This window comes from Halichoeres trimaculatus, unplaced genomic scaffold (genome assembly GCF_033239565.1).
Source record: "Halichoeres trimaculatus isolate MK-OKI-2021-1 unplaced genomic scaffold, fHalTri1.1 fHalTri1_scaffold_10, whole genome shotgun sequence".
NCBI classification, from domain to species: domain Eukaryota; kingdom Metazoa; phylum Chordata; class Actinopteri; order Labriformes; family Labridae; genus Halichoeres; species Halichoeres trimaculatus.
In genome coordinates this window covers 6,196,618-6,220,033 of record NW_027437187.1, presented here as the reverse complement: position 1 = coordinate 6,220,033, position 23,416 = coordinate 6,196,618, and the positions used below count along the sequence as shown (strand labels likewise).

The 23,416-nt window shown below is 39.6% G+C and overlaps 1 protein-coding gene across 1 annotated transcript in view; it reads right to left on the bottom strand.

Annotated features, from left to right (window-relative positions):
- Positions 1 to 23,107, bottom strand: part of jph3b (junctophilin 3b) — a 43,280-nt gene extending 20,173 nt beyond the window's left edge. Inside the window, exons 1-3 of the mRNA XM_074678323.1 lie at positions 21,294 to 23,107; positions 6,613 to 7,099; positions 338 to 703 (exon numbers count right to left, since the gene is read on the bottom strand). Coding sequence (XP_074534424.1) covers positions 338 to 703; positions 6,613 to 7,099; positions 21,294 to 21,675 — 1,235 coding nt within the window. The 5' untranslated portion in view covers positions 21,676 to 23,107. The remainder of the gene's footprint in view (positions 1 to 337; positions 704 to 6,612; positions 7,100 to 21,293) is intronic.
- Between the last annotated feature and the right edge of the window lie 309 nt (positions 23,108 to 23,416).

The window sequence follows — 23,416 nt, the reverse complement described above, 5'->3', positions numbered from 1 at the left end:
GAGATTACAGAGAGATTCAGGGACTCTTTGTTTCTTTATTTCTCTATTTAAAATATCAGAAAGGACGACCCTACCACCTTAAGGGTGACACATCAGCTGTTCAGTTATCTCAGTTAGAAACAATGGTTTGGGTATAAATAGCATAAACTACACACCTTATACTGGAAGGAAAAGTAAGAGCTGTGTAAGCAGTGATAGTAAAAGTAGAAATGTTTTTAGATATGTGTCTACCTGTTGTTTTTGTTGTTATAAATATTTAAACATCTTTCACCGAATTTGAAGAAAAGAGTGATGAAAAAAGACAGACATACAGATTCATTAAAAACAATTTCCCTACCTGGAAAGAGCGATCTCAGCTTTTTGACGGGCGATATCAGCTGCCTTCTGCGCACCCTCCACAGCTCTGTCCACCTTCTCTCTGATCTTACTGGCCCGCAGAGGGATGAGGTTCTTCCTTTTGCCGCTAACCAGGATGTTCTGTTTGTACTTCCCCTCCTCCTTTGTGCCATCAGGAAACGCGGTGCAGCCGTAGCCGTGGCGTTTGTTGCTGAGCCACTCTCCCTCGTACTGTAGCCCATCCGAACGTCGACTCACTCCAAAGCCAGTCCTCTTGTCATTCTTCCATTCGCCACTGTAGGTCTCCGTTGCTGTGGCGTCAACTTCATCGTCAGCAACAGCCAAATCGGTGTCTGCGTCTCCCAGACTGTAAAGGTTGAAGGTAGAAGTTGGTTTACTTGGTTTATTTGTACAGAAACTTTAAATGTGTAATCATGGCAAATTCAAAAAACTTTGAAAAGTGCTGACACGACAAAAAAGCACAGTTTATTGGCCAAATTATAATCCTTAAGCCGTTTTTGTTTAGTCAATCTAAATTATTGTTTGATTTGTTTCTGCACAACTCTCTTACAGGGCTGCTCAGACAAGCACTCGGAGCAGCTGCTGTGGTAGAATGTGGTTTGACATGTGGAGTTCAGGCCAGGTCCAAAGTCAGACCCATGTTTGCTGTTTTTTAAATTTTTATTTATTTATTTATTTTTTACAGAAATCACCTAGAGAAAGAGTTCACATGTGTGTTAATTTTCTCAAAACTACATGTGGTTCTTGTTGAATAAGTCTGAGACACTCCTGCATAAACAAGGTTGTCTCTGATGTCGCATGGCTTCATGTGTTTTTGCTACTAATGATTCTTCCTCAAGAGTGCAAGTTGCACATGGGATGGGTATGAAAATGTTATAAACTATATTACAACAAAAATGCTGTTAATGAGCCACACAGATTAAGTCCTATTCAGCAGTGTCAAAGATTTCTGATATCAATCATTAAACCACTCTCAAATTTGTCATTTTTCACTGGAGGAATTTAGTAGAGGGGCTCATTAGATTGATAAGCCCCTTAGCTGCTATACATCAGAAAACACAATTTTTTACCAAAATAACTCCTCTTTAAGGGATGGTAAATGACTCCCTGCCTTCTGAGAAATCAGTCAGTGGATGGAAGACATCAACAAGGGGACAGACATTCAGTGGATTGATGTTTTTTCATGGAGAAATACAGCAAACGACCTGGATCATGATAAAGGATCCAGAAAACCATGTTCGGACAGAGAACTGCTTCAAAACTATCAGATTACAAATAACCAAGTAATTCAGGATTGCTAGTCACCATAGTTAATTTTTTGGTAAAATACCATGGTTTTGCTGTGGACATGAAATCTGTTTCTGTTAATCACCATTTAAATATCCTCATAGTATCTACTCTCCATGTTGAGTCCAAAGTGTTGCATTTGGTCAAAGCCTCTGCTCCAAACCAACTTTTTCATGAACTCCACAAAGTCAAAACTGGATTCAGAGTTTCATCAGTTAACATGACTTATTTACAGTCAGATCTGGTTAACTGAGGCTGATACAGGTACACGTTTAATAACACACAGACACAAGCAGCTCTGGTGTTTCAGTGTAACGTGTGACCCTGTTAACTGATGACTGTTGGCTGAGTGTACCTCTCTAGAACACCATCAGTTTGAGTTAAAGAAACATCTGATGGGTTTACTTTTACATTCTCAACAAAAAAAAGAAGAAGAAAGAAAACAAATTTGAGAGTTTTTTTTTTTTTTTTTTTACGTTTTAACAGTTCTAACTGCAACAATTATTGACACGTTTTGCTGAAGGTCTCCAGCTAGCAAGGCTACTTTTTACAACACTGGTTGCTCTGTAACAGTCGTGATCCTGTCAGAATTTAGTAGAACTTAAGTCCACGGTGGAGAATGGTTTCTGACAACAAACCACGGAAAAAATAGACAATTTTGTACTGCTGACAGTTTTAATTCAGTATTAAAAAGCTAAGTTGTCTGATTGAATAAAGCTTAATGTCACTTCTGTTGCCAACATGTATGTGCATCTTTATGATGACGTCTGTTATAAAGAGGTTTGTAGCTTGCTTTTAAATCGTAAGGATAAAATGTTACAGGATAAAACCCCTCACCTCAACATTTCTTTACATGGAAAATAATTTTGAATGTGGTTGCTTTTCACAGATAAGTTCAGTGTGTAACACTGGATAGATTACGTTAAGAATAGAAAACTTTTCCTCCGCGAAGCTGGTTGGGCAGCTGCTCCTTCAAACAGACACAAAATCTTCCAGCAATTCGGTATTGTGAGGTTTCTCAGACACACCCAACCATCTGGAGACTATTGATTGATTGATTGATTGATTGATTGATTGATTGATTGAAAATGTTTGTTTAAAAAAAAAAATGTAAAAGAAAAATTATGCAAGAAAAAAACAAAGAGAAAAACTCCAGATGAAGAGAAAGTTGGAACATAAAAACTTTGCAGTTTTTTCAAACACTCTAAAACAAAACAAAACACAAAGTTGTTAAATCACAGACTAAACTTATTATATATATATATATATATATATATATATGATTGTTATTATTATTATTATTATTATTATTATTATTGGGTTTTTTTAATAGTCACTCTCTCATTTTTCACCCAATCTATCTCTAACTTTTTAACATTTGTGCTTCTTCTCCAGTTACCAAATAACATTATTTGAGTTTTGTGCAATGGTAATTTGTTTCTTCAAACAATAATTAATGATTTTATCCTATTAATTCCTGAAGCAATGTCTTTTAGTAATGTTTCCAAGTTCTCTCTAGAGCAGAAAATACTCATATTATCAGTAAATAATATAAAATGCAATACATATGATACCTTACATATGTCATTAATATTCCGTATAAAGAACTTGGGTCCCAACATTGATCCCAGGGGGACACCACAAACTGTGTTCTGTCTCTTATAGCTCCATACCCAATCCAATACCACACCTCTGATCCCATACTCTTCCAGTTTTTTGATTGATATGTTGTGATTGATAGTGTCAAATTCTTTTTTTCAGGTCAATGAATACTCCCATTGCACGCTTTTTATGGTCTATTGAATTTATTTCATCCAATGATTTTATTAGTGCTTGTGAAGTTCTACTTCCGTCTATAAAGCTGTCCAGTCTAGTGTTGACAAATTGTTAGAGAGTGGAGAACTGCTGTAGGAAGAAGACAGGCCTGTAGTTTGTGAAATGATGTTTGTTTCCCGTTTTGTACGGTGGAATGACTATTTATATCTTCATTTTGTTTGGAAATGTACCACCTTTGAATGATAAGTGAGGCAGACTCAGGGACTGGCTTTTCTGGTTTGGCCCTGGATCACCTAAGGATACTCTATTTTAAAAAAGGTGTTAGGGGTTGAGTAAGGAGAGGAAAATGTATAGTGCATGGTGAGATGTAACTGCTGGAGACAGACAGTCAGACTGAGCTTCTATGGCTGTACGTTATTTTCTCATGACTCAGTCAATCAGCACTCTGTATCAAAGGGAACATGAACTTGTTAACAGCGGTTAAAGATGGGTCATTTTCCTAGAAGTTGTGCTCGAGTTCTTGGAGGAGCTTTTCTCGTAAACGTTTGCATGACCAGAATCAGCTTTGCCGATAATTAATCAGTCCTAATAATAAGCTGCAGTAAGAGTCACTGCCAACAAACAGATTAGAGCTGCTGACGTTAGTGGTGCAGTGAATGTGTCTTTAAAACAAGGCCACTCGTTTCAAAGTGCTGTATTCTCCCAAACATTTGACTCCACTCATTTTTGTCAAAGACGATGCTGAACACAAACACAGGGTTTGACTACCTCAGTGCATCAGACTGCCCAACAACACGTTTCCATGATGACTTACTGGAAGGTGGTGTGTCCTTTGAGACTGATCAAGAGTTATTTAAAGAAAAAACGAATGAGCTGTAATGTAGGGTGTAGAGACGAATCACTGGAGAACAGGATACAGCCGGAAGTTTCTCATTAGGGACTGGGTCAGCGGAGTGTTAAACTGACCTTTTGCCCTTAAGGGATCTTAGGACTGCATGCCAATCCAATTTAAACACACTTAAGCAGGACAGGTGCTTGTTGTTGCCTTGATGCCCTTCAAATGAAGGGCAGTTTTCTTTTTCTGTACAATACACACTGATCCCTGGTCCTCTCACGTCTTTCCGCCCACTCTGGTTAAATTCATCACATCATGAAAGAGCTTCTTTGTTCTCACTGTCACTGTCACGGCCATTTTGACTTGGACAGAGTCAAAAGGCACTGTGAGGACTATCTGTGATGTTGAATGCAGTGACACCTGTGGCCAGAACCACTAATAAAAAAAACTCTGTTTCCCATGAGGACTATCACCCACTATTGTAAAAATGTGACTATTGCCAAGTCGTGCATTTGTTTTGGAGAGCTGCTCTTCTCTTTAACTCTATTTTTTTTTTGTTCAACACAACTTTTCCCAGGATGCAAAGTGACAGGGCGATGTACTTTGTAGTTACATAGAGCTAATGTTTGAAAGGTGACAACAGTCAAATTTAAAGAAGCTGTGAGAAGGATCTGATTTGATTGCACTCCCTCGCCACCTTGTGACCCAGGGTCTCATGCACCCTGTCATAAATCACTTTTAGCAAGACGTGTTTATTTTAAAATTAAATGGAGATTGGCTTGAAACAAATTTTCTTTGTTCAAGGCAACTTTTACTGGATACAACGCGCTGAGGTAAGGTATTTATCAGTACAGTTACGTAGCGCTACAGTTTGAAACTTGACATCAAGCAAACCTAGCAGCCGGATATATGTAGTGCTATCCTCAGTCCGGGGCTCCGAGGTATCTGTAGGCTAACATGACAACAAGTAAACACCAGTACGTATGTAGTTTAGTAGCTGTTAGCACAGCTGTCAGCCCGGTGCTCTGAGACGTGTCTGTAATGTGTAACGTTAGTGAATCCTGGTTATGTCCTGCCAGTCATCTACCAAGCAGAGCTAACGTAACCTCACTCTTCATTTTATTGATGGACTCTCAAGTTTGAACAGACCACTGCAGAATTACTGCTGACTGTGGGTTGGAATCAACATTAGCACAAACAGATTAGCTCCTGTGTTAGCCTTTAGCTCATGCTCTATCTCTGTCCTGTTTATCTTTCTTCTGCTTTTCTGTCCTTTTTTTGTCTGACAGTTAGGCTCCAGTGTCCAACATCACTAGAAAATTAATCACAGAAATAGTTTTCAATGGACAAAAACACAGATCTCTCTTCTCTCTACTAAGCTTCATCAGCCGGCGTGGTGTCGTCATAGAGACCTAGACATGCCGTAAATCAATCTGGTCCAGCGCGACCTGACCTGGCAGCTAAAAAGTAGCAATCTAAAATAAACTGTAACCAGTAATATTGGTGCTGATAATCTCATTTTAAGGTGCGGATTACGATTAAGCATAAATCTAGAAGGGAAACTTTTTCAAGATAACTTTCAAACTCCTCACAGCCCCTTTAAGTTGAACCAGTCCATCCATGTCATGTGACCAGAAGTGAAGTGACTCCTCTTGGATACTTTTAGCCTGCTAGCAACAAATGAGGGTGTACTTTTACAGTCTTTGCTTTTAACCCGTGGATAAAACTACAGCAAAGTGTGATCTGTGTAACAAAAATGTGAAACACTGAAGCAACTCAAGCAAACATTTTAAACACCTGGGTGCCTGTTTCATTATTATTTATTTTTTACATTTATTTAAATTAAATGAATAAATTCAATTTCTATTTTTTTATTTATGTTTTATTCCGACGTTTTTTATTTAATTCATATATTGATTCCTCATATCTTGTTACTTATTTATATATTTTCAAAAATATTGATGTTAATTGTTTATTGTTCAAGTGTTTCTCTAAATTTATCTATTTACTTTTTAAATAAATAAAGCTGTTCAATGAATAGTAGTTCAAGTTTTAAAAATAATAACAATAATAAAAAATAAATTTAAAAAAAAATCTGAAAAGTTTTCTTTTTAATTTATCATTGGAGTTTTGAAACAGGGTTTTAGGTCCTGTTTACAGACGATTGACAGCTGCTGTTCTTATTTCTTTCTTTCTTTCTTTTTTTTTTTTTTTTCAGGAACAAAAAACAAAACAAAACAAGATATAATCTAGGTTATACAGGTATTAGTAGGTTTTCTTTCCTTTCTGACCTTCACCTTCCCTAAAGTAGAGCAGACTATCAGACAGTCCCCTCCCTGATCAGCTCCTGCATTTACCTGATTGTGGAGTTGATGTCAGATGCAGCAGAGGAGACAGTGCTCATCCCAGCTTCACTTCTGAAGGAGCTCTGCTTGGACCTCTGGGAGGCCAGAGAGCTCCTAGACTCCGACTTCCTCAGCTTCAGCCCGGACAGAATGGACCTCCGGAACAGTCCGCCTTTCCTCTTCCCTTTCAGCAGCTCAGCCTCGCTGTGGGCTGTCAGCACAAAACCTCCACGAGACACAGCGGGACTGCTGCCGCTGCTGCCCGTGCTGCACATGGACACACTCGTTGTCAGAGTTCCAGGACCGGGGTGAGGACCGGGAACCACTGCCCCGGTCCGGTCCAGCAACGCTGTGCCATTGCTGTGCTCTGAGCCTGAGCGGAGAGAGTTTATGGAGGTACGAAGTGGAGAGCGAATGACGGCCGCCATGCCATATGGGACGCTCTGACGGACTCCATAGCCATGCCGCATGCCTCCAACCCACTGGCCCTGAAATGTTCCTGGAGAAAGAGGTGAAAGTTGAGTCAGCTAGAAAGACCAGGAATGACATTCAAGAATATTGACTTCAAACTTCAGTCTTGCTGTTTCTCTTTTCTCTCCGTAACCCCCACAGTCTCCTCAAATGACCAGCATGAGTCTGGTTCTGCTCGAGGCTTCTGTCTACACAGCAAATCCACCTGTGTTAAACTTCTAGTGTTAGGCCAGTGTTAAATTCTTGGTGTTGTTTTGAATAAATAACTCCACACAGTGTTACTTAAAACACTCCCCAATCATGGTTGCAATAATTTTGTTTTACAATAACCTGTCGTTGTATCTGCACTGTAAACCCAGAAGTTGTTTGTCAGCAAAACTTCTCAATAGAGTTTTATCAAAAATCACGAGTGGGTGGTTTATAACTTTTAATTCAATTGAAATGAAACTGAAGTTTTTGGCAAGAACCGCACTGTTTTAAAATTGAGGCAAGTGATTTCACTCAAATGATTTTAGTGATGATGAACTAAATAAAAAGTTTAAGTAGGTTCAACTTCATTGCTAAAAGAATTGACTTAAACTACACTGCACTGTAAAAAAAACAAACTGTTGGTCCAACTTGATAAAACTGTTTCAGTTGGTAACATACAAACAGTTTTTTCAAATAACTGTTTAATGTTGGACTAACATCATTGGGTTTAGTCTCATGTGCTTAGTAATTTGATTCATTTCAATTATCACCTTGTATAAATCCAACTCAAGAAAAGCTAAGCTAAATTTCAAAACTTTTACATTAAATATTCTCTGTGAACAAACTTTTAAAAAACTGCTCCTTTACATTTTAAGACAATGGTTTTAGCATATTTTGCTGTTGAGTAACCGTGAGTGAGGAGGAAACACAGTGGATATGAGACCCTGCTGAACATGAGGGCACAGGTTGTTTGTGCTCTATGCATCAGACTGCTTGTCTGTGCTCCACAGCACAGGTTGGCTGTCTGTGCTCTGAGCATCACGGACCAGTTGTCTGTGTCCAGCATGGCACAGAGTGTCTCGCTGTGTGCTGCATGACCTATGCCCCCCTGCAACCACTCAGTGTTCCCTCCTCACTCATGGTTACAACAGAAAAAGAAAAACACAACTTAGTGTGACAAATCCCCCTTTTTGTGATAAAATAACACAGTGGGTGTTAGAATTTTAAAACTTTGAGAGAGTTAAAATATTTAAACTTTCCAAAGTGTAACTTTCACTCTGAGAGAATTATATAGGCACAGGGAAATGTTAAATTTAACACTACAGGAGTTGAATTAACACTTTGGATTTTGCAGTGTACCATGTATCTAGTTCTACCAGAGTGTATCTTCTTACATGAGACTTGTTCTGCCAGAGCATCTTGAGATAAAGTTTGTTGTAACTTGCAATATCAATAAAGATTGATTGATTTATCAACTGAGGACTTTTCATTGAAAGGTCTAACTTTAACCCTTAAAAACACTGGCCTCTGTTTTTTGTCTCTGCACGAAAAAAAATATATATATATATACCCTAATTGATAAAAGTATTTCTCTGGATCTAAAATGTCTCTTTGAATCATTCTGGAGTCATAATAAAAAGAAGACTTTTGAAATTTGTTCAGATGTATCAGTATTGGTATTTATGCCACTGGCTCAAAGTAAGAACTCAAGAATTTTTAATGCCTTTTGTTACAGTGCAACCTCAAAGTCAAGCCCAATTGGGTGATCTCAGGGTTAAAAGGGTTTAAAAGAAAAATACTTAAAAGGTGCTGTGAGGAGGATCTGTTTTAATTGCACTCCCTCGCCACCTTCTGGCCTGGGGTCTTACTCACACTGTTGTAAATAACTTTTAGTAAGGCGTGTGTTTGTTTGTTATTAATGGAGATCAGATTGAAACAAATTTTCTTGTTCAAGACAACTTTTCACTGGATACAACACGCCGAGGTAATGTATTTATCAGTACAGTCCGATGCTTATACGTATCTGTAGGCTAACGTGACAACAAGTAAACTCTGTCAGTTTGTAAGTGGTTTAGTAGCTGTCTATATTTAGACTAGGAGACTTTTTCAAGACCACTTTTATACTCCTCACAGCCCCTTTCATAACACACACACAACTATTCAGTGTCTAACTTCATCTGTTATAAACTGAGTCAATCTTAGTCTAAGACAAATGCTTTATCCCTGTTTCTCCCTAACATTCACAGCCTCACAGTTTTAAATGTTTTAACAATGAAAGGAAGATAAAAGAAGTGACAGAGTAGAATGGCTCAGAGGAGTGATACCTATTTCCTGCCTAATCTTTTTCATTCACACACTGTCTCAGCACTACCCCACACACACTGCTGCATAGCAGTTCTTACGTCCCCATGCTGCTGAAAAGTAGGCCATCTGAGTGTGTGTGTGTGTGTATGTGTGTGTGTGTGTGTGTGTGTGTGTGTTTCAATTGCACCTCTCTCTCTCCCCCTTTCTCTCTCTCACTCACTCATAAACACACACACACACACACACACACACACACACACACACACACACACACACGGAAATGTGTTCCAATAGGAGTGCTAGAGATCCATCCTGCCTGCCCATATCTCTGATGTAACAGCACTCTGATTCATTCTGTAGCAAACGCACGGGCTTCGACCAAACTACATGACCATATAAGGGCTGCAACAAAGTTCTCCAGCTCCATCGCAAACACACAAACGATTCCTTCAGCGGGGGAAATGTCAGGGAGGTAGGAAGCACCGAATGAAGATAATAATAGAAACACAAAAACACATTTACACTGACACAACGAGCACATCGGGATGCTGTTAAGGACACTAAAACATGATATTTCTGAGCGAGACGAGGTGGTGTATCCATTACACCCCTAAAACACACACAAACACACACACACACACAATAAATATATAAATAAAGAGTCTGTCTGTTCTCTGTTTCACAGACAGCTGGCCAGCACATCTGGTGAAGCCTTTGTAATCATGTTGATACCACATGAGAGACAGATCAAAGAACAAACAACCACAGATACAGTCTCACACTGAGGCCAAGAAATATGGCCGCGTAAAAGCTTTTCTTAAAGGGTGAGAAAAACAAGGTGAGACATAAAGAGGGAAGTCCTGGGACGGAGATAGCATCACTTTTGTTTGACACATTCTTGGAGACAGTAAGCTGAACAAACAAAGGCTTATGTGCACTCTTAGTTTTAAATATGAAGAGTTTTTGTATTAGAAAGTGACAGAACAAGAAAAAGTAGACCAAGTATGAATCATAAAAGTCATTCAAACAAATAGAAAGGAAAATACAATATTACCGAGTCGTGGTCGGGTTTATTTACAAAGGCATTCTTCGAGTAATAGTCCTATTTTGCAGTTTGCACTTAAGTAGTGCTACTGTTTGACTGATAACAATCGGACTTTGTAAACTGAGTTTGTAGTTTAAAAGTATAGTTTGGTGGATTTTTTCCAGAAAAATAAAAAGTCAACTTTTACAGAAATAATCCCGCTCAATCGTCCAGGCCCTCTATATATGTGTGTCAGTGTCTGTGTCTGCTTCAACCTCCTCCTCAGCCTGTGTGTTGATGTTTTGGTTGTTTCAGGGCGGAGAGTGAGCAAGTTGATTAGCGAGTGGAAGAAGCTATCCTGAGCGGCTATGATAGTGGACATAGCACAGAGGAGAGAAGACACAACCAAAGTGAAACAGATAAAGTTTTTTGCTACACAAGGATGGCACTCAGCTTCAACTTTCAACTGATTTCAGGCACTTGGAGAGCAGCACAGGATGATGAGCTGGCTCTCTGCTAACCAGGTTTGTGTCAAATACCTGTGATTAGCTTGCTAGCTAACATGCCAAGTCAGGTGCACAGCTCCTGAGTCTCCTCTCTCTGAGTTTACTAACAAGTAAAAAAAAATCCTGCAGACCCTACCTTTAATGATCAGAAGGTGAGCAGACTATCTGTCAAGTGTCACTCACAGCCCAGTGCTCTGACACGTGTCTTTAACATGTAGCATTAGTGAATCCTACCAATGCTCAGCTACCAACTTCAACCTCACCAAGCAGAGCTAGCGTAACCTCACTCTTCATTTTATTGATAGACTCAAGTTTGAACAGACCACTGCAGAATAAATGCTGACTGTGGGTTGGAGTCAACTTTAGCAAAAACAGTTTAACCCGTGTTTTAGCTTGTGCTCTATCGCTCTCCCGCTTACCTCTCTTCTGCTGTGATGTCTTTTTTTTTTTTTTTTGACATTCGAGCTCCAGCTCCAACTTTGTCGGCCAGTGTACTGTTGTCAAAGATACTTTTGTCAAGGTGTTGTAAATGGATTCATGCTCTCCAACAGAAAGTCTGACCTGACCTGACCTGACTCTTGCCCGTGGCAAGAGTGTGGCTTAAGGTTGCATTATGCTTTCCATACAAACACTTGATGAGACGTGTGGAATCAGCACGAGAGAACACGTGTGGCTTTTATACTTTTTATCTTTGTGTGATGAATCATGTACGTGCCAGTATTTTTGTATGTCAGTCACTAGGAGCTCCTGTTCCTCTGCGTGTCTCCGGGATAAAGTTTGAAATTTTTGGAGGGAAAATTTTAATCTTGAAAAGGGCCCTGATGTCATTCATCTGCACATGGATGCAGTTAGCATGAACTAAGCTTTTTGCTGTTTTTTTTTTTCCTTAGACCAAAGATAATGTGACCAAGGCAATTGTTCAGCTTTGTCAATATGGCGGCTGCTTTATGGAGGAGATAAATTTACTGGGCCACTGAAGTTACTTCTATGATTCAAGGCTTTACCCTTCTTGGTAAGTGATGAGGTTTACCATTAGACAGGCTAGGTTATTATTATGACATAGTTATTTTCTTCATTTTATTCAGCAAAACAGCATGCTAAATGAAGCCACCTAAAGCTAGCTAAATGATGTGCATGGACAAAGCTATTTTACTTAGCTTTGGACCAAGAATGGAAAGTTGAAATCATTTTTTAAGCTAATTTCTTCTACATTGTGTGATGTAATTCAGAGAGATTTGAATGCTATATTTGTTTAGTTTAGTCTTTATGTCATTCTTGATATTATAAAAATAGAAGTACAATACAAAAGAAAATAGGTCTCAAAATAAATGAAAAGGAGCAGAAAGAAGAACAATCTTATAGTATCTGCCCCTTCACTCACCCAATTGTTAAATAAACAGGTGAACAGACAGCCAAAAATAAGGCCAGCATGCTGTATATATATAGATAGATAGATAGGTAGATAGATAGATACACACACACACACTCACACACACACACACACACACACACACACACACACACACACACACACACACACACACACACACACACACATATACATATATTTGTACAGAATGATCGTAAGCAACCAAAGCAATCCTTAATCACAAAATTAGAAGTTCAACTTAGAAGTACATCAACAGACAAAAGAAACAAAACAACTCTTTTTAAAAATAAGTGTAAGTAGTATTATTATTTTGCCCTTTCTTTTAGATTTGTCGATTTAAGGTTCATATTTTGTAATTGTATTTTTTAAGTATGTTGTTTTTGGTATGTTTGAAAATACTGAATGATTTCAATTATTTAGATTCATTATCCAGGGTGTTCCATTGGGAGACCCCTTTAACTGTTACACTGTGTCCCCTGAGTGTTGTTCTGAATGTAGGCTTCTTAAAAAATTGCAAATCCTTTTAAGTTGTAGTTACTGCCCCTTTTAATAAATCTGCATACAATCAAACAGGTTGAAATGGTTTGTATGACTAATAACAAAGGACTGACTTTTTGGAGAAGTGAGGAGATGCTCACGCCTCTTCAGCATTATGCTACCTTTGTGTGTTTGTTAAGCTTTATTGTTGACAGAATTGAAAGGATCAAATTGCACAGAGGCATAATCAGAAATGTGCTTAGGTCATCCTTTTTTTTTTTTTACATTACATAAATGGAGGATATTGTTAGTAGTTTGTCACTCATGGTCTGTTGTCATAACCTTGTTGAGCAAAAGAACTAAAAAGTGACTCACTGGTTCATCATATCACACAGCCTCTACAGTGAGCATTATGATAAATCAGCAATATGAAGTTAATAAAGAGATGGTGAATTTTTTTACAGCTGCCTTTCCAGATATTATAAAACCTTATAATCTCCTCTAACAGCTTCATTTATCTAAGAGGGTGGTTCAGGTTAGTGTGAGGAAAAGTAAAAGCTTCAGTGGGACACCAGACTGCTCCTTCAGCACAAGTCTGTTGCTCTCCATGGTGCTGAAAACCCCATCTGAGATGCAGGGCATTTTTGACTGTAATAAATTTGCAGTTTTTAACTGAAAACTCAGTAAAAGGTAGGAATCTGTACACAATATTTAAGGCAAGGGCAAATAGCGCATATGAGTGATAAGGCTGCATCTTTTCACTGATTAACCTGCTTTGTGACGCGAGGCACACAACAGCAAAATGATGCCCCTGATACTCTTCAGAGGCAAAGGGTGAAATGATCTTAAATCAGGCCCCAGCCTAAAGTGCACAAGGAAGAGTTTACATAAGAAGATGACACTAAGCACATGACTCTAAGGGCCAGTATCTCATTCTGACAGTTCATCCATTCATATGTTTTAACTTTTCAAAATGAACATCGGTATTCTCGAACCTTTTGTGTGAAGTCAGTGCCTGCTTTTGTGATCATATGTCATTACAAGGCAAAACTTTAATGGTATGTACCTCACATGTACACATTTGGATTTGTGAGCCAGTCATGAAAAAAGACAAATAAACAAACAAACAAACAAATAAATAAATAAATAAAAAATACAGTGAAGGGGTTATTTTTTTAGTCATAAGTGTGCTGGCCCCAGGATCATCTGTCATTAAATCAAATTAAATCAGAATTAAACTTTGTCTATAAAGCGCTTTCCATACAAAGAGGTGTAACACAAAGTGCTTCACAGTCCATTAAAAAGGGGGGTACAGACGAACCAGCTGAGAAAGCACCACTAGAGGAGCCGTCTACACCAGGAGCAGAGAGCCAGCCGCAGCCACAGGACACCGACACAGGGCCCAGAGGAGAGGTGCAGCAAACACCAACCTCCAGTAGACACCAATATGACAGGCCCCTGCAACCACAGCAGACCACTGCTCCCAGTGCTCCCAGTGCAGAGGGCTCCCTGAGGAAACACTGGGGTTCCTAAAAAGGATAAAGGACAAAAATAGGTAATATATAAAAAGCAAATAAGACAAAGACTACTAAATAATGCAGGTAGATATAAATAAAGATGAAATAAGAAACCTAAGCTATAGGGATGCAACGATACGCTCAACTTACAATTTGATATGATTTCTAATACTTGGTTTACGATGTGATTCTCTCACAATTTTTTTCTACAAAATGAGCTTGCAGATAAAATGTGACTGAAAAACTTTCTTTTAATCATTTCTGCAACTGGAAAACATAAACCCAATTGATTCCTTCAGTAATTGTGACTTATGTTTGCACATTGGGAAGGAACTCTGCCATGCGTGATGTACAGCTAAGAATTGTTCAGAAGAATGAACAGAGAAGAAGAATTGTACACAGTCTGTGTAAACAGCAAATATTAACTGTGTGACAGTCTTGGAGAGGGGTGAGGCTAGGTTACAAAGATTTACAGTCAGGCCGGAAATACCCTTACGAAAGAAAAATATATGTAACAATATATTTTTTGAAATGTATTGTAATATATTATTGATCTATTATGATATACATGGAATAATATATTGAGGGCACATATACAATATATTATATAGTCATGAAACATATTGCAATGTATTGCAAAATATACAAATGATTGCCGCTTTCCATATATTGCAATATATTGGAAAATATAAATACTAAATCTCATATATGGAAATATATTACCTAATATATGACATGATATTTTCCAATATGCTGCAATATATTTTTCTTTCGTAAGGGTACACCAGATACATCTGTAGTGCGACTCCATTCCATTGCGTGTTGACTGTGTTTGTCAACTTACACCAGCTGTATGACTGACAGACAGCTGGAGTCACAGACCAAGGAGTTCCCGTGCTTCCCACTCCATTGATACGTCTCTGAGAGAGAAAAACCCGCCAGAGCGCTGTCTCCTATTGGTTTGGATCACAATAAAATCCTTTCATGTATGTACAAGATCTATGTGCAATATGATTTACATTTGAAACATCTGAACAAAGCAGATCATAACTCTGAAGGCGTGGCTGTGCGCCACGATCATTTACATGTAACAAAAACCCTGAAATAATTAAATGAATAATACAAATGTTTTGTTTTGTTTTTCCTTTATATTGATTTTGTATCTATCTCTAAGAGTCCGTGAAGGTTCGTAAGGTAAAAGCAGTTCTGAGAAATGAGAAGGCCCAAGACCAATATCATTAAAAGGGATGAGAAGAGAAAGGCCACAACTAAAACAGGAGGGGGGAAACAGGCGGCAACTTAAAGGACAAGGTCGCTTACGAGTAGGATAAACAAGACAGACCCTTAACCGTAATGTGTGACAGGCTCGCACGCAGACGAGCTAAACTCTGCTGATTCCTCTGGACACTAAAGGCAAGGAAAAGTCAAGTCAGAGCTAAACCTCAGCCTGACTAAAACACCGTGTGGGGCTGTTATCCCTTAAAGAGATTGTGCTTGGGCTCTTTTCCTGTCTGAGCCTTTTAGATTTCCACTTAAGGATTACACACCCGCAAAGAAATTTCTCAAGAAAGATCATAATGTAAAGAAATGATATCATCAATGACGGATGAATAGCTGATGAATCAATGACAAGTTTCATTACTTTAGAATTTGAATATTCTCAGTTGCTCTCAGCTAGACTTTTCTTGAATCCCAGTTAGGACTGCTTTATGGTCATAAAATTAACATGCATTGTATCTCCATAGCAAACTTTCTTTAACACCACGGAGACGTTTTCCCCTCTCAAGATTTCTCTGTTCCTATCCATGCCAGGCAGGGGCTTAACCGGATCATCTTGGAAAGAATAAAGACATTAGTGAGCTTTCTGCTACAGGAGCAGCACGCCACAGTTCACAAAGAGGAATCCTTCATGTATATATCATATATTTTGATCCTAACACATTTGCAGTGTGAACAAAGCAGATTGTTAGAATCATTTGAATTATTTTGCCCTCAAAGAACTCTCATTAAAAGTTCCTGTGTAAATTACCCTGAGTGTTTAGAGTTAAATACACAACAACCACTGCCACCACTGACACTGTGATGTAATAGTTGCCTCTTCCTTTGTGATTCATGTCTCACCTAAATGATTACTCAAGCTTTCTTTTCATTCTTCCTCTCCTCCTCCCCCTCCTCCCTCTGTGTGCTTGGTAATCACTCAGCTTAGCTCTTCATCTTAGTAAACACTATTAGCCCGGAAGACCACCAACCAATCAGAGCTCTGGAGGGCCCAACTGAGCAGCCAATAGCAGCTGTGAATACAGAGTCCCATGTGACTCCTGACCTGCTGCATGTCTATGAGCGTTGCTATAGAAACCCAACTGTACAGGGCTGTGGGAATGCAGTAGAGCAATGGCAAAAGATAGATGAGAGGAGAGGGAACTGCTTACAAATCTGGGAGAGGAAAGAAAGAGAAACAGCTGATGAAAGTAAAGGAGAGAGAACAGGCACTCTGTGAAAAATAAAATGTTTAAATATTTAAAATGTTAAAATATGAGAAGGTTACAAAAGTTATATGATAATAATAAAAATGGAAGAATTTTTGAATGTTAAAAAATGAGAATTTCAGGATGTAAAAAAGGGTATGTAAAAATGTTGAAAAATGTAAGAATGTCAGAGAGTTAAGAACCCTAGAATTTCAAGAATGTTAGTATTTAAAAATTCTTGAATGTTTAATTTGTAACATATAAGAATATACGAATGTGAAAAGGATGTTAGAACTGAAACACAAGAATGATATAGATATATAGAAAAAAAATATATAGAAAAAGAATGTTCCAGAATGCTAGAATTTATACATATGAGAATGTACAAAAGTGGGAATATAAGAATGAACATAAGAATTTTAGAAATCAGACGCATAAGAATGTTCAATTGTGGAAGTGTAAGAATGTTAGAATACAGCTGGCTTATCCATTCAGAATACTTTTGATCCACCTGTACGCCTGGTCTGTCATCGCCAAGCAGAACCTCTGGTGATATACTGTATACTCTCCCGGTGTCTCCACCTCATCCTCCTTACAATAATGTACTCCATCTTTTTAGATCACGTTAAAAATAAAGACTAAAACAGGATATATGGGAAATCACGGGTAAATCCTGAGTGACATACATTTATTTTGTGTCTTTTTTTCTTCGTCTTTTCTCTCCCTCTTTTCTTTGAATTAAATGAAATGAGAGAAGCCAGATTTATACTCAGTACCAGATGTAAAGGGTGTTTATTGTTGACTTGTAAGATGTGAATCAAACTTCCAGCTGCCGTCAGGTTAACTTTCCATTATGACAAACGGCTTTAATCTGACATCAGATGTGAAGGGACAGTTAATATAGATATAAATGTATATGCTGGTTCAGACGGTTATATTAAATAGTGATTGCTGTGATTGTTTATTGCATTAAAATGTGCCTGACACTCTGGAAAGCTGCCTCTGAGGCTTTGTTGACATGTGCGCACATGTGCGCCTGTCACCAAATTACCGCTGCGGAGGGTGCACTCCGCTTTGCGCCGAGAATAGACCAGGTTGGAGCTGGTGAGCTTTCAGCGCACTTTCTGCACTGTTTTTGGCATGAAATTGTCACTGCGCCAACATGAATCTGCTGACACCTCCCCCAGGTGCGCTGTCAACTCCCCCTGGCGCGCAGTCACACCCATCTCTGCGCAGACGGTCTAACAAATTGTCAAATTGGCAGCGCACGGCGGTGCGCCGCACGAAATTTACACTGCGCAGGGTGTGCCAGGCTTGCACCACGAAATCAGAGCTTCCTGTCCGCGCAGCGAAGGCCGGCGCAGGGCAGGTGTGCCTGCGCTTGCGCCTGGTCTACGAAATTAGAGCCCATTGACTTACATGAAGCCTATTGGATGGTGGATTTTAGCTGTTAGTGTGAACATGAGAGTAGCTTGTAGTCATTCATATATAATTTTGTTAAGATGAAGGATACTTGAGTCAATGATTTAAATACTCTAGGACACAGGTCTTCAATGGGGGTTCCATGGCCCCTTTGGGGTTGGTGGAGGTACTGCAGGGGGTCTGTGACATTTTTGGGTTTCCAAATATTCTATTTGTATCCACATTAATGTCTTTGAACACAAATTACTGAACACATGGAGGTCAAAAATGTTTTCTGTCAGAAACACTTATGTTTAAAATAAAAACTTGAATAGCTTGTTCACTTGATTCTCATGCAATTGACAAACAGTATTGACATTGGAATTGTCAGTTAACAGGGTATGTTCACTAAATGACAGTGGTAAGGCTGCTCACAGTACCTTCCAGATATTTCGAATGAAAATTTAAATGTATAAACCGGTGTGTTATCTGAATAATTTGGTCTTGAATACCTGATAATAAGGTATGTTTGTACATAGTACCAAATCCACTAAAATATAAAAGACTATTCGATATATGAAGTAGAGGATCCCTGCTACATCTCTCTATCTTTAAGGGGGTCCTTGATCTGAAAAAGGTGGAAGACTCCTGCTCTGGGAGTTTGTTCAGCTGTTTGTAGTGCAACCCCATGAGACCGATTGAACTTTCATCAAATAATAACAAAATAATTAAAAGAAATCCTCCTTTTGCAAAAAAAAACAAACACACAAATGTATCCAAACACAAGCACACACAGACACATTTACACACACAAAACTAACAGCAAAACCACTGGAGATAGACATGCAGGTTGGATAGGTAAGTCACTTCAAGATTTATCCTGAGACTGAAATAGTATTAAGTTGAATACATTTAAGAAAAAAATACTTATCATTTGAGGTCACAAAGGCTGGTTGCATTTAATTCACCAATGTTATACTTATTCCTTTTTCCAACAGTGTAAACACTGACAAAATGTGTTTACTCTGCTTCACTTAAAGCTGTCGTCCACGGTTCAGCTACATGTTGTACTTATCACATATTGATACACTAATCTCAATTAAAATGATATACTCAACTGGAGCAGCTGTGGCTTTAAAGGTTAAGCAGTTAATCCACAAGGTTGATGACAGCGTCCTAAGTTTGCACGTTGTTAGGAAGTTTGTCTTTGGTAACCTCAATTTTGACCACTGTTAAATATTCTGCATTTTACACACATGAGAAACCAATAAGTGGCAGGATATCCTATCACTCTGGGCTCCTCAGCATGTTTATGAACTGTATGTTGAGGAGGTTGGAGATCTAGATGAGTAGAATCAATAATCACTGAGTGTAATCAGTGTCAGAGTTGTACAGTAAGCAGCACGACTTTGATGTGTGTTAAATTATCAATAAGCAGTTCTGCTGCTGTTCCAGCTTTATTTCTCATTTCACTTCCGCTTCTTTCCTGCGTACCATCCTCCTCTTCTTCCTCTTCACAAAAACAGCCATAGTTTAAACTATCTTTTGGTTTCTTTGTGTGGAGAATCAAGATTGATTGCAAGCTTGAAGTCAACAAATATTTTAAATATGTCACAGATTCTTAGAAAGCAAACGTGTAGAGGACACTGTGTACTGCTGAAGCAAGATAAACACTCACAACTAGGTCAATCTCTGCTGCTTTTACAGTATGTGGGTTTAAAGGCTTCATAAGGCCACCATGAATTTCCTGCTGGTCCCTTTTTTTAGTAATTTTTTTTACAATCTGCTTTTTGATTTTGCTGCTTTCTGTCACAAAAAAATGTGGCTCGCACTGTAATTACAAAAATCATTCATTCACATTCTCTTACTGATACAGAAAGCTGCTTATTCATTCATTCATTCATTCACTTGCCTCCGTCCATCCTCTTCCTCTCAGTCTGTATGGATAACTTTCCAGCCATCTTTTCTACTTTGCCCTGATTTAGCCCCTCAAACCAGACTCATCTCAGGGATTTAAAAGGCTTGGGATGTTGTATGCGTGCACGACTGTGTTTTTGTGTGTGTGTGTGTGTGTGTGTGTGTGTGTGTGTGTGTGTGTGTGTGTGTGTATCCACGAACAACACTGTGAAACAGCCTTCCAGTCGTAGAGTTATGCAACAAAGCTAAAATTGTAGAAAAGCTACGGCCAGCTCTGTTGAATGCACAGTGGGAGGGTACCCTGTGTTGTTGTATTTCTGTCCATTTTTGAGCAGAAATTCTTCAAAAATGAGCGCAAAAAGTAAAGAAATTTGTGTTTGTCAGATTATTTCTTTGTGGTAACAGTGATTCTAATAATGTAATAAATCTCTTACTGTTGTAAAGTTTGTATATTTCTCTTTGAATGGAGCCACATTTCTAAGGAACATGGTTGTAGGTTAGAGCTCACTCCCAAAAATGCCGCAACTTAGTTTTGGGGAACACCAGCTTAATATGTCCAGATCAGTCAAACTTGGCATGATGATTAACAAAATATCAAAAAAGAATTTTCCTTCTCAGGTGTAAATCTATTTGCTGAGGTTTAGAAATAATTGTTAGAAAATTGAAGTTTAGAAAAGTACATGCGAGTGTTGAAATCGGTTGAAGAGCAGCGTATGATATGCCAGTGTGAATTCAGTGTCTGTGAAAATAGGACTTCATCCTATTTCTGTTCATTTGTAACTCATTCGTTTTTACAGTACTCAATTCTTCGATGACTTGTCACTAGAAAGCATTAATCTGTCTTCGTCCTACTAGCTTTTTCTCCATCTGACACCACTACACGGCCTAAAAATACAGACCTTAACGAACATAACTGTGTGTACATGTGACTAGAATGAGCAGAGATTGTTGAAAGAAGCAAACAAGAGTAGAAATAACTCAGAGCCTGTCCTTATTCACCCCCTGACGCTACACAGTTGTGTGAGAGTGAGTGTGAGTGTGTGTCTAGGTGGTAAGGACAGAAGAATGAAAGTATGACCTGAGTAGACCTCAGGACAACCCAGACTAATGTATATCTTCTCTGTCTACCTGTCAAACGCTCCAGTGTAGCAGGTAAATCATGATGAGGTTATAATATATCACATACAGCCCTTCCCTGTCTGCTTCACAGACGCTAACATACACAGAAACCCATCCCTTCGCGTGTCTTACCTCCATCTGAGTAGGTCTCTGTTCCATATCCATCCTGCAAGCCGTTGTTCCAAGTCCCCTCATACTTCCCACTCGTCCCCAAGCTCTCACGCACGCCGTAGCGTCCCTTAAAGCCATGTGTCCACTCCCCCTTGTACACCCAGCGGCCTTTATTCTCAACACCCACACCATGTCTCTTGCCATGAGCCCAGGTACCTTGGTAGGTGTTTCCACTGGGCCATGTGTAGACGCCCAGCAGCTCAAAGCCGTGTGCCCAGGATCCACAGTACTCGCCTTGGCCCTTGGGTCCAGTACAGATCCCGTGGCCGTGTGCCTTGCCCTCCTCCCACCCTCCGCAGTATGACCCCCCATCGTCAAAGTTGAACCTGCCGCCAGTGGACATGCATGAAATAGGTCTTGGCGATTCTCCTGAAGCCTCAACAAAAAGAAAAGATAGGACGAATAAAACAGGGAAGGGGGGAAGGGGAGGAGGACAGGTTGGTACTAGAACCAATCCATGGATCTGGGTTTTGAGGTTGATTGGGTCAGGGGTAAAGAGGAAGAAGGAGTAAGAGGGAAAGGACTGTAGCTTAGGAGAAGTACTGCCTCCACTTGTTAGGGGTGGTTCGGAGAAAACAGAGAAAAGTAGCGAGTAAAAAACTTGGCCCCTGACAGGGATGTGAGGGGTCTCCTGGCCTTGTGAAAAATGTCGATGCAGTTTACATCATTCTCTTGGTCAGCACTTCAGTGGCATCAGCTAGCCCTTACAGCTTTTGTGTGGCTGATGCAAGATAGATAGGAGGGGACCGGGCGCAGAGTTCCCATTATCCCCTCTCAGCAGGAGTTTTAACCCTCAGCCAGCCACATCAGCCTGCCAATGGCCTGCCTACACAGTCTATGACACACATGCACAACTCCTCCACCTACTTCTTTCCTGTTTTCCACTCAGGCATCAGCGCTCAGCGGCCTCCTACCTGATGATGCCTCCGCCTCTTTGGAGTGAACCGAGAATTCCCTCTGCAAACCTCCCAGCCTCCACATGGAAGTCACTCTCCGTCCCCACTATCCAGACCTAAGGCCAAGCTGGTTTTGTGACATCTTACGTGTTGGAGGAAAAACACAAGTCTTGTTTCAACTTCTACACCCACTCCCTCAAAAATAAACATACATATAATGTAATGTAATAAGTATATATTTTTGAACTCCCTCGAAACCTCCTCCTGATGCTGAGACAAAAAGCGACCATCAAAGTCTAACTTGGCATCTGTAGCTTATAGTTCTATTTTTATTCTCAGCCTTCACCACAGACATTGTGCCTGGTTACAGAGCGCACACAGGCGTAAAGAGAGGAAGAGACAGAAGAATGAGCTAAACACATAAGGTTATCTGTTTGGCTGCCTTTGTTTTGTCTGTCCTGTCTTACTGAAGAGCAGCAATGCAGTCTGCTGCCTGGTACACGCACACACAGGCACACAATCTATTTCACAGAAAATGCGCATAGACAAAGAAACCAAACATCTAAGTTGATATATCTCCCTTCTTCCTCCCTCTTTCCTTCTCCCACTCTAGGTCCTTTCGTAGGTCTTTAATCCACTGCGTCCATAATTGGTTTATCCTCTGCGTGAGTAGTCTTCAGACAGCTTGCTTGTTAAAATAACATCCATCTTTATGATCCAGTTGAGGTGTGTTCTGTCCTCTTCAACATCTCCTGATTTTCCCTTTATTCCCCTACGGAGTACCGGCTATCACCTAGTCAGCCTTCCGGTCTGCTGTCTTAGTCTACTGCCTCCTCAGCTCCTATAGCTGGATCACTGTATCCCTCCCGTGTGTGTGTCTCTCAGAAAATCTCCTCATTAAAGAGGACCGTTCCATTGCAGCCACCCACCCCCTACCATCCTGCTCAATAGCACGCCCCAGCTCTTAAAGAGACATGCGCCTGCTGGTGAATCTGACAGGGAGCATTTTTCCTTCCCATGTTCTAGGTCCACTGTAGCTTTTACTGATTTGTTCTCATCCTCAGTCTTCCTTTCTGTCCCAGTTGGTTGTCTTGACCTGAGAGTCCAAAGGTGAGTGAAGGGATCAAGACTTTAAACAAACGTACAAATTAACTTTTGCATCTTTCTTCCTTGAGAAGCATGTCTGAT